The sequence below is a fragment of the Cyphomyrmex costatus genome, unplaced genomic scaffold (genome assembly GCF_001594065.2).
Source record: "Cyphomyrmex costatus isolate MS0001 unplaced genomic scaffold, Ccosl1.0 scaffold756, whole genome shotgun sequence".
NCBI classification, from domain to species: Eukaryota; Metazoa; Arthropoda; class Insecta; order Hymenoptera; family Formicidae; genus Cyphomyrmex; species Cyphomyrmex costatus.
Genome location: NW_017280329.1, coordinates 59,610 through 72,624, shown reverse-complemented (window position 1 = coordinate 72,624; position 13,015 = coordinate 59,610). Strand labels below are relative to the sequence as shown.

General features: G+C 31.9%; 1 protein-coding gene across 4 annotated transcripts in view; it reads left to right on the top strand.

Annotated features, from left to right (window-relative positions):
- Window positions 1–402: 402 nt before the first annotated feature.
- Window positions 403–13,015, top strand: part of LOC108781047 (myb-like protein X) — a 49,797-nt gene continuing 37,184 nt past the window's right edge. Inside the window, exons 1-6 of one of the 4 annotated variants that reach the window (XM_018548916.1) lie at window positions 403–512; window positions 823–1,515; window positions 1,611–2,101; window positions 2,550–3,033; window positions 5,466–5,804; window positions 5,987–6,255. In XM_018548916.1, the coding sequence (XP_018404418.1) occupies window positions 459–512; window positions 823–1,515; window positions 1,611–2,101; window positions 2,550–3,033; window positions 5,466–5,804; window positions 5,987–6,061 (2,136 nt within the window). In that variant the 5' untranslated portion in view covers window positions 403–458 and the 3' untranslated portion in view covers window positions 6,062–6,255. The other 3 variants (XM_018548919.1, XM_018548918.1, XM_018548917.1) reach the window with 3 other exon arrangements.

The following is a 13,015-nucleotide window of genomic DNA, read 5'->3' as shown; positions in this document are numbered from 1 at the left end:
CCCAACATAACTAGCATCACAATCACTACACGAAATTTTATATACAACATTACGGTTTTGCGTATGTTCCAGTTTGTCTTTACCTCTCTTAATATAACTTTTAAGTGTATTAGGAATAGTGTACGCGAGTTTGCAGTTGACAGAATTAGCAATAGGTGCAAATTTTTCTGAAATTGATTTTACAAAAGGAACAGTAAAAAACTTTTTGAGACCAACATTATTATTAACGGAATTTGTGTTAAATAATTCAAGGCTATTTGTAATAAGATTTATTTGTTTCCATCTACCTGAGTACTACATACAGACATTTGAATTGGCGCCTCAAAAACTTACAGCGTTGTGATTGGTCAATCAATGTTCCCCCTTCCCCTGCATGCGCCTTGCTATACCTCTCTTATTATACCATGCTCTTGTCATTCATGCTCGCGGCACAATGTGTTTACGTTTTAATTTAGGAAATGCTACTATCTCGTAAGGCGAATCACATTGAATCTGGCAGTATGAAACGTGCGGTAATGTTATATGTTTATGTTAAAGAGCTATTTCCTCTTTTCTGTTTTTAGTGCGACAACCGACAATGAAGCGTGTTGCACATTTTTTTTTTTTTTTCGATAATTCTACTTTACTCTAGGTTAGGTTATTTGTCCATACTCAATGATATTTACATATGCGATGTACCAACGTTGCTCAAATGCTCACGTAAATGAATTTCTCGAAACTAGTTTCGACGAAGCAGTGCGCGATCGTATATGTCGTAAGATTTATAAATCGCAGTTCGCGCACTTCGAATTCACTTTTAATTCAAACTTTCTTGACTTTCAGATATCTGAGGAAAACAGTGAAGCCAAACGGGCTCTTTTTAAACAAGAGTCAGTCAACTTTGGATATGATGCTTCTTCGTATGCTAATTATTCATCATCGTCATCATCGTCTACTACATCCTCTACTATCACTCAACCTTTGCCTGGACAACCACCTCTGCCTCCTATGCCTCCGCTGACGCCGTCCAGTGGAGTTCCACCTCCATCACATGTATTTAGACCAGTGCCTTCCCAAATGACTCCCATTCAATGGACACACACACGTACTCCTTGGCAATGGATAACACCACAAACATCTCCTTTGCCAACTCCTTCAACTCCTCCGCATGATATTGCTAGTACAATTCCCAGAGAGATTCCACTAAGGGGTAACTATGTACATCGCGAAAGGTTCACTCACAATAGGAACAGTATGTATATTCAGAGAAATAATTTTCACCGTAAAAATAGACGAGTAATACGGTTTGGACAGCCACAAAGTCAATTTGATCAAGCTGTATATTTTGGTGCTGCAACTTTGACAGATAATCTTGCAGGATTACAATGGCAAAGAGATATTTATAATGCAGCAGCGAGTGATGATATAAGAAACCACATGACTGTTCCTCTAGCTTCCCATTCCATATCTCCCATCCCACCAGGAATCGTGAGCAATAGGCATAACGAGGAGACTGAGGATCAGGATGTGAAAATTGTACTGGAGAGAACATATTTTAAACAGTTTGAAGAACAAATATTTTTAAATAATACGTTTGTTGCACAGTTAGCTGATACAACTAAATTTTTCAGGAAAAGGTAGTAAAGAAAAGTAAACAAAGGAAGCCAATGTCTCAAAGTTATGTAAATAAACCATGGAATAGAGAAGATGCAGAAAGGGCTTTAAAAATTGAAAGTGAATACAATATGAAGAATAAAGTTAATGCACAGAGCTTAATAATTAAATTTCCTGACACGGATCTAGATAAGGATATCGTTAGCAAATTTCATTCTGATATATTGAATATACATTTTCAAAATCCATGTGGGCCGAGATATTGTTTCATTCAGATGGCAGAAGATGTAAATATTGATGAGGCTATAAAAGAATTGGAGAAAATTAAATTCGGTCTTGGATATTTGAAAGTCGAGAAAAAGATGTTAAGAGACGAGGATAATCCTGAAGAGATAGATCCCTATACTTTATTTATAGGAAACTTGCCTGAATCTGTTAAAACAAGCGAAATAAAAAGTAAATTTCCAAAAGCACAAGATGAAGAAACACGAAAGATGAAGAATATGCGGTAAGTTAATAAATATCGTGTGTTAACTATTTCTTCTTCTTCATGTGCCTTATTCGGTTCCCCGGACGTTGACGATCATTTTGGCCACGATTTCCTCGCCATAGTGATATAATTCCTGGGAATTAAATAAACCGAAGTAGTTTCTCGTTGCCTTCTTCCGTATACTTTCATATAAAGGACCCACAAACGCCAGGTCCAAACGGCGCTGGTGATTATAGATCTCTTTAATCACCAGATAGATCAATTTTTTAGCTCCTTACACACGAGAAATTGCATGTGAGCGTAGTTGGGATTGAACTCGGATCTACAGATCGCGAGTCAATCGCACCTGAGTGGTGAATCACTCGACGCTTCTGCTAACTATTTACTGTACAAATATGTAGTTGAAGTAGGATTATTAGGTTTTTATGATTTTGCACTGTAATATTATTCTGATGTTTTATTACAGAAATATTTTAATGAGATATAATAGCGTAGAGGATGCAATATCGGATTACAAACAAGCATATGGTTTAATGTGGGACAAGAGGAATATCAATGTTAGATTTAGACGAAAGAGAGGTAATACTTGTCTTTCTGAAGAACCTAAGTCTGACGTTAAAAAAGTTAAAGAAGAACCAAATAATGCTACTCAATTGGAAAAGGAACGGAACGTGAATCACATTGAACTTGATATCAATATTAATGAGTTGAAAGAAGAAGAAAGTAACACTGATGAAACAAAAGTAGATAGAAGTAATTGCGCGAACAAATCAACAAATAAAAATAGGGACAGTATCAAAAACGCATTGCAAGATAATTCCAATAAAGCACAAAGAAAACCAGCATTGCACGTTCAAAAAAATATAAGCTCTCACTTATCTGAGTTATCTATTCCGTCTGACATCGACATGTCTGCTAAGATGACACTAGAAAAGCAACAACAACTTTGGGTAATAGATCGATATCATTATATTGTATATTGTTATGTGCAATTGCACATACCATATGATAAAAATTCCTAACGGAGATCAAAGAAAATTTTATATATTTAATAATCATTATATTTGCTCAAAAAACATATGTATACATACATACATATATATTAGGGTGTCCGTTATTTCCCAAATTTCAAAAATCAGTTTGTTCGCCCCCTAGATCTCTTCTTTGGCATCAAAAATTAATGTAGAAACTCAATATAGTCCGATAAATTAAAATTAAACCGTGCCATCGAGCACTTCTTTTTTTCCATACAAATAACATGGGGATTTTGCATTTTATCGGCATTTAATTCTCTACGATGACTCTGTCCGTATAAAAAGTCATACCCAACGGAAAATTACTTCAATACGGTGTACTTACAATGAAAAAATTTGGCAGAACTCTAAAAAATTTTTTTGCACTGCGGGTAAGCCTCCAATTAATACGTTTATTTGACATATTTTCATTGAATTTGATTATTTTTTAACAGTTTTTTTTTTTTACAACCACTGGATTTATGTACCAAATATCAAAACAGTATGTAGTTAATTCATATTTATAGTGTAGTTGCACTAAAAAATTTTTCAGTGCTATAAAAAACTTTTCATAAAAATTGTTTTATGTGTAATGAATGAAAGTATTTCAATAAATAAGTTTAAAAAAATTGAAAAATAACAACTAACTATTTTATACAACCACTGGATTTATGTACCAAATATCAAAACAGTATGTAGTTAATTCATATTTATAGTGTAGTTGCACTAAAAAATTTTTCAGTGCCATAAAAAACTTTTCATAAAAATTGTTTTATGTGTAATGAATGAAAGTATTTCAATAAATAAGTTTTAAAAAATTGAAAAATAACAACTAACTATTACTTACTTACTATTTTATTGTTGTAAAGAAATATTCAGCCTGTTGATTCCTCTTACTAATAAATAAATAACTAATAAATCGTTATAAATTATATTTATTACTTTTTATTCTTTACACTTACAAAAATATATCGCTCACATCTTCAAGTGAAAAACTTTTCATTTTTGTCGTGTCTTTTTATGTGAAAATTGATTGTTTTTACGATTTTTACGAAAATTGATTGTTTTATATAATATACTTACAAATAAATGCAAATTTATTAAAATACATTTTTTACGTAAAAACAATCAATTTTCACATAAAAGGACACGACAAAATGGAAAAGTTTTTCACTTGAAGATGTGAGCGATATATTTTTGTAAGTGTAAAGAATAAAAAGTAATAAATATAATTTATAACGATTTATTTGTTATTTATTTATTAGTAAGAGGAATCAACAGGCTGAATATCTCTTTACAACAATAAAATAGTAAGTAAGTAATAGTTAGTTGTTATTTTTCAATTTTTTTTAAACTTATTTATTGAAATACTTTCATTCATTACACATAAAACAATTTTTATGAAAAGTTTTTTATAGCACTGAAAAATTTTTTAGTGCAACTACACTATAAATATGAATTAACTACATACTGTTTTGATATTTGGTACATAAATCCAGTGGTTGTATAAAAAAAAACTGTTAAAAAATAATCAAATTCAATGAAAATATGTCAAATAAACGTATTAATTGGAGGCTTACCCGCAGTGCAAAAAAATTTTTTAGAGTTCTGCCAAATTTTTTCATTGTAAGTACACCGTATTGAAGTAATTTTCCGTTGGGTATGACTTTTTATACGGACAGAGTCATCGTAGAGAATTAAATGCCGATAAAATGCAAAATCCCCATGTTATTTGTATGGAAAAAAAGAAGTGCTCGGTGGCACGGCTTAATTTTAATTTATCGGACTATATTGAGTTTCTACATTAATTTTTGGTGCCAAAGAAGAGATCTAGGGGGCGAACAAACTGATTTTTGAAATTTGGGAAATAACGGACACCCTAATATATATATATATATATAAACTTTGTGATAGGGATTGTAAAATTACTGAATACCGCCGATTGTCAGATATTCCTGGCATCATATTGTTTTCGGATATCTAATATAATTACCCCATCAGCAATTATCTGACTGAATACTAAATATCTCGAAAACATAGGGCAGTAAGAGAAAAATTGCGATAATAAATTTCGTTTCAATGTGAAGATAAAGAAAAAAAAGAGAGAGATGAACTGTGTTAAAAAGAATAAAATTGTAAAGCGTAAATTATTAACATAAAATTTCATTCAGATATAAGTATTACCAACAATATCTGGCCGAATAGTAAAAAATACCAGATATCTAATGCACATTCCTACTTTATAATATTATATAAAATTTTAAAATATTTTGAGGTATTTGAGATATTACAAGCTCCAAAACTATACAGTTTTGTATAGTATATCATACTTTTTTTAAAAACCTAACAATACTTTTATTTTTCTGTAGTCGTTACAGTCCCTTCAAATACCTTCAGCATCAGAAGCACCCCCATCATGTCCAACCGAGACAGACATTACCGAGGAAACGACGATGCTTATACAAATCAAAGAGGAACCCGTAGATTATGATGAAATGGATAACATGCAGTCAGACAATGATGTTAACGATGATTATGCTGATGACGATGATAATAATATTGAGGAACCGGATGATACTGATGATGATGAAGATAACAATGTGGAAGACTTTGAAGATGAAGATGAAGATGAAGATATCGACGATGACAGAAATGTAGCATTTCAGACTAAATCTTCAGAAACACAAGATAACGAAGAACCATCAGACGTAAGTATAAGTCATTAGTTACACTACCGTTCATAAATTTGGAAACACTTGAAATTTTCTCACATTTTACAAAAACTTGAGTAACTCAGTGAAAAAATTGTAGAGAGACTTTTAAAGATACATTTTAAAGAGGAAAACTAGAAGTTAAAATTGAATTTTGTCTCTATTACCGAATTTGACAGATTACATTCAGTGTGAACTGGTACACATTAAATCCGTCGTATATAAATAGATATAAAAATCAGTGGTGTAGTTGAGCCCTGGCGGGACCTGGCGATGCCAGGGTACTTTCTTTGGAAAGCCAAGCGTGGCAGTGCGACGTCAAGATTCTTTCTATATGTTTAAAACTAATATTTAAAACTAATATTTTTAGTTTGTATATACATATAATAAGGCGATAAAAGAAGAAAATGAAGCACTTAAATATTTATTGAAACCTGAATTTTGACATGACAACATGGCGATAGCGTAGCTAACCAAAGCATCCAATCACAGTACATCAGGAGACGCGGTAGTGTCTCCGGCCATTTTCAAAAACTGAAAGACAGTACACAAGGGCGTCGACTTGGGATTTCACCATGTGTGGAGGTAGAAGTTCGCACGGGTAAACTGACAAGAAAAAAAAAATGAAGTTCTTGCAAAATGTACAGGGTGTTTATTTGAAAACTTTCCAGCTGATTATCTCGAAAAATATAAAAGATACAAAAACAAGTTAAAACACGTATTTCATGATTTCGAGGGGGAAAGAGAATGGCATTCTCAATTTTTTATTTGAAGGGCGTTCTCAACGTAATTTGGAGGTAAAATTAATTTTTTTAAATGGAAATCTATATTTTTTATTACAGGATCTTATTTTACGTAAAAAAATGAGTAACTTCTGTAGGAAAACATTTTTTTGTTCGATCACTATTTTAGAGATATTTAAGAAAATATCAAGGCATAGTTACAGCATAAAATTTCATTATTTATTATAACGAATGTTCAAAATGTTCTCCGTTGTTTGCTAAACAAATAATAAAGGCCGTTCTGGAATTCTGAATGAACATTTTGGAAAGTATTTGTTGGAATAGCTCTACATTTCTGTATAATTCTTTGGCGTAAATCGTTGATATTTTCCGGTGGAGTTTTATAAACAATGGATTTTAAGTGTCCCCATAAGAAAAAATCGAGTGGAGTTAGATCAGGAGATCTTGGTGGCCATTCGATGGCTCCTCTTCTACCAATCCATCTCTATGGAAGTCAATTGTTTAGCCACTGTCGAATTGGTAACACATAATGTGGGGGAGCACCATCTTTTTGGAAGCACAAAAGTTCCTTATTTAACAACAATTCGCCATTTTCATCTTTTTGATTTTCAAGACTTTCAAGTATAAGTGCATCAATAACGTTGTCTAGTAAATTTGAATAAAGGTTGCCATTTAGTTCGACTCAAAAACTCCACCGGAAAATATCAACGATTTACGTCAAAAAATTGTACAAGAATGTAAAGCTATTCCAACAAATACTTTCCAAATATTCATTCAGAGTTCCAAATCGCCTTTATTATTGTTTATCAAACGGAGAACATTTTGAACATTTGTTATAATAAATGATGATATTTTATGCAGTAACAATGCCTTACTATTTTCTTAAATATCTCCTAAAATAGTGATCGAACAAAAAAATGTTTCCTACAGAAGTTACTTGTTTTTTTACGTAGAATAAAATCCTGTAATAAAAAATATACATTTCTATTTAAAGCCAAAAGTTTCTTTCCGCGAGACATAACTAAACTATGTGAATTTGACTATCTTTATAAGAAACAATCTGGTGGTGCTGGCCAATATGCTCGCATAACTGGAATTATAGAGGTATAAATAATAGATTTTTATCATTAATATTTATTGATATTATTCATCGAGAGCCCTTAACCTTATCAAACTCAATTCTTTGTTTGATTCCAAAGTGATCAGGCTTAATCAGGCTTGTCCGGTCATGTAATGATGAAACTTTTCTCGTTCGACTCGTTCTTTTTTTCGATCCCCTCTCTCAGAATATATGGCTATATGCATACGCGAAACGAGAGAGAACGAAAGGCCCAAATGAGTGCGTCCTTTTTTAGATAGGATTACCCCCACTCCTACAATGCGTACTCTAGTACTACTATCTCTATGGCCGGTATTCATAGTCAGTTCTTATATTCAAGACCGTCTTAAGTTCAGTCTTGAGGAGTTACGAACCAATCAGAGGGCCGCTTTAGCATCTTAAGACATTACTTAAGACATTCTTGAAATAAGAACCGACTATGAATACCGGCCATGATGTAGACGCTGTTGGGAGGAGGGGATGTATGTTGGGGAGTAGGGGAAGGAGTACTTCTTTGGCCTGTCTAGAGGGCAGTCTTCCATATTCTGCTTACATTATGGAATATTTTCTATGTTGAATATGTACATACCACGAAAAGTAACTGATAGATTATTCAAGGTGCAAATTCAAATTGAACATACATACATATAAGTAAAACAGATTACAATTTGCATATTACAGTTTTCTAGAAAATAACTGCAATATGTTATTCTTAGTGCACAAAATATAAAAGTTGGTTATTGAGATTTGATCTGAAATTTATACTAGACCGTATAATAAAAAATAATTGCTTGTAATTTCAGAGTATCAATTTGTTAATGACTCAAAAAAGAACATGGCGGCCTGCTCTCAAAAAACTTCCGATGGATTAAAGTCCTAGATATCAGAGAAGCGCAACCGATGTTCCGCGTCCTGATTGGCTGATGATTGTCAGCCAATCATGACATTCATTCATTGGTATTAAAAATGGCTGACTAATAGACGATTGGTGGATTTCATAGTTCGTCTACAAACGACGCCATTTTTAATACTGTTTTTAGTAATTTTACGATACTGACTTAAGCCGGTTGCGCTTCTCTGATATCTAGGACTCTACGATGGATGAAACAAATAGTTGAAGTAAAAGTTATGAAAATGGTTTAGATTAAAGCAGCCTATCAAGTATAACTATCATATGATAGTTATCAAGTATGTTGTTTGTCAGTTGGTTCACAAAGTGCAAGTACAAAATGTAACAGTGTTTCGATAATGATTAATTTAAATATTCGCATTAACCATTGATTGGCAGAGAGAGAATTGAAAATTAAAGAAAAAAAATTCTACATTTCTACATAATTCTGTGTATTCACTTCGTTATAGAGCTTTTAAAGATACGATTCTAATTCAATACTTTTTATATTTCATGTGTTGTTATACCTACTCTGTAAAAGTTTCGACATTACTTCTAAGTAGACATCGAGAAACTCATCAAAGTTTGAGTCATTAACAAATTGATATTCTGAAATTACAAGCAATTATTTTTTATTATACGGTCTAGTATAAATTTCAAATTAAATCTCAATAACCAACTTTTATATTTTGTGCACTAAGAATAACATATTGCAGTTATTTCCTAGAAAACTGTAATATGCAAATTGTAATCTGTTTTACTTATATGTATGTATGTTCAATTTGAATTTGCACCTTGAATAATCTATCAGTTACTTTTCGTGGTACATATTCAACATAGAAAACATACGTTATATGTATGTTCACTTTGAACTGGCACATTTAGTAATATATCAGTTACTTTTCGTGGTAATATTATATTAAATAATATCAAAAATATCAAAACGTAACAGGACTACGAGCCATGAAAATAAAACATTCAATTTAAATATAACGAATTTAATAACATATTATAAGAAAAACAAATTGAAACATTGAAAACATAATGTGAAACAAAATAAAACATAATAAAAACATACGTTTCGATCCCTGTCGGATCATTATCAATGCTTATGTATAAATTAAACGATTAAGAATTAAAAAGACGCATATACGGAAAATTATAACAAATAAGAAACAGATGAAAAATAATTACATAAAAAAACAGAGAGAGAAAAAATTACATAAATTGACGTGGACGCTCGCCATCTTTCTCATTTGTCGCATATTAGATAATATCATTTAAAGTGTTAAAGGTTTGAATTATTGGGGATCATTTTTTAATCAGATGATCATTTAAAGATTTAAAGGTCTAAATTTTTGAGAGGATTCTTCTTTGAACATGGCTTGACCTTTTCATTTTTATGATATAACTTTGTTCGGATATCATTTACTTTTTAGCGTACAAATATATCACAAATATTAAAAAATGATTTAAAAATATAATTATAAATATTAATTAACGCGTCGACTGTAGAACAACATATTTTTATTTATTATTCATTAACTCGATGGCATATAATATACAATTTGTTCCTATATTAAAAAATGAAGGGCTAAATACCAGTTATGTAATTAATTCCTTAATTAAACTTAATATACCTTCCCGGTCAAGAACAAATTTGAGCTATACTAGAGTTGTTAAAAATATATATATAAATTTATTATAATAATAATATCGGTATATACGGAAAGTTTCGACTTCACAGAGTCCTCAACAGCCGCAACCGAATTCTTAAAAATTAATTTTAATATATTGCGAAGAATATCACAAGTTGGCGTTTCGTCCCGGCTTCCACTACTGGACTCACCAGTAAGGTAACGTAGTGGAAGCCTACTTTAGACGCCATTAATTAAGGGGATGTTATTTCAAATTATTAGAGTTGCGTTTTAAAGACCGACTGTGTTCGGCGCGCAATTTAGGGGAACTTTTTAACGTATATTACTTAAAAATATTACGAAGAATATTACTACGTCGACTCGCCATCAGAGGTCTATGGATATTCGTAAAGTTTTTCGCAAGTGCTGAAATACGCGCATATCTGTATATATAGAATCTCGATTTAAGAACTAAAACAGGCGTCTAAGGTAGGCTTCCACTACGTTACCTTACTGATGAGTCCAGTAGTGGAAGCCGGGACGAAACGCCAACTTGTGATATTCTTCGCAATATATTAAAATTAATTTTTAAGAATTCGGTTGCGGCTGTTGAGGACTCTGTGAAGTCGAAACTTTTCGTATATACCGATATTATTATTATAATAAATTTATATATACTAGGAACAATACAGGCGCGCGCTACGCGCGCGCTATCAGCATTTGACAAAAATATATACATAAGTAGTCAAAATGATATACCAAATCATATATTAAAAAATAATTTTCTTTTCTATATCAAGAAAATGACAGTATCAAGAAAACACTATTATTTCCACATCACCTTGCGGTAGATAGTATGATGCGTTTTTTTTATAGTGGTTTCCCCATTTTTGAATGTTTTTCAATAAACTTAATTTTATCATTAATTTAAAGAGTAAAAGGAATTATTTATATATTTCTTTATATACATAATTTTTAATTTGTTTATTATCACGTTGACTACCTAGATAAACTTTTAATGCTTCCCAAGAACGTACTCTTGAAAAAGCAACATAAAGTTGCCCATGATTAAAAACATCTTTTCGAAGGTCTACTCCTATTTTATCCAGGGACCATAATCGTTATAATTTATATGCAATAAATTATACAATAACAATTATTTGTTGATAGTTATTCTCGTCCCTTCCCATAACGATTATCAAGGAATTTTTTGTTTTCTAGTCGGCGATAACGATTATCGGATGATTTTTAAATACCGATTGCCCCATAACGATTATGAGCTGATTTAACCGTTATCAGTCACCGATAACGATTATCAGCTGATTTGATCGATATCAGTCACTGATAACAATTATTAGATAGCGGATAGATCTATATGCATGTCTGATAACGATTGTATTTGTATTCTTACAGAGTCTATAAAGAGTACATTATTATTGATGATTTGTGATATTATTGCGGATTTTGATTAATTGGTGATTTTGCTTAAATTTTGTTAATAGATATTTCGTTAATTTAAACTATTGTGTAATACCAGTTGTGCAATGGGTCGCAAATTGAATATATTTATAAGAGAGTTTTTCGTCGTAGACGGTAACAGAGTCAAGTGCAAGAACTGTGGAGGTAGTTATAATGCTTAATCGACCACAAACCTTAAAAGGTACCTTGTAAAGAAACATAGCGAAATGTATAAGTATTTTAAAAAACAAAACAGAAAAGAGGCCAGTGCAGAATGCAGTAGCACCAAAAAAAGAAAAACTGATGTTGTGAAAGTTCAGTTTGAGGTTTGCGAAGACACTTTTATTAAAAATTGCATCAATTTCGTTACAAAGAAAAATCTGCCTATTTCCTTCTTCGATTCTGAAAAATTTAAATATCTTACGGAAGCAACATTCAAAGCTCTGGACAAAGATCCTATTACATCGCACAATATAATGGATTACGTTACTGAAAAATATAACAAACTAAAGCAGGAACTTATTCAGAAAATGCGCAATTGCATGCTATGTAAAAAAATTGATGCAGCAATGATATCGATCAAATCAGCTGATAATCGTTATGGATGACTGATATTGATCAAATTAGCTGATAATCATTATTGGTGACTAATAACGATTAAATCAGCTCATAATCGTTATAGGGCAATCGGTATTTAAAAATCATCCGATAATCGTTATCGCCGACTAGAAAACAAAAAATTACCTGATAATCGTTATGAACATCCTTTTTTGAAAAAAAATCGAAAAATAAGGATTCTAATCAAATTGTATAGTGCAGCTTTCAAGGATAATATTGGTGTATTTAAAATACGAATACGATAACATTTAGTCAATGACTTTTTTAATCGAAAATCTGGAAATAATCGTTATTTTCGGTCCCTGATTTTATCAAATGTTTGACCTTGTGATTTGTTGATTGTCATAGCAAAAGCTAATTTTATTGGAAATTGTCTTCTCTTGAAAGTAAAAGGATCAGGAGACGCGGTAGCGTCTCCGGCCATGTTCAAAAAAACTGTGAACGCTACAAGTCTCTTATCCCGAGCCACCAAAGTCCATTTTTGGGAGGTGCATAACTATTAAAATATAAAAAATTTTGAATCGAACGTCATATGTTCTGAAAGGCGGCATCGCCACGAGTAATTTGAGCCAAAAAAATTTTAAATCGGTCAAGCCGTTCTGGAGATATAAGCGGTCAAAAAGTGGTGATTTTAATGAAAAATTAAGAAACGTCTCCTTCTCCTCCTCCTCCTCCTCCTTCTTCTTCTTCTTCTCTGTCCGCATTTTTAAACTTTTCAACATCCTCTCTCACCTTTCACTCGCACCTCCACCATCTTTGGCCCA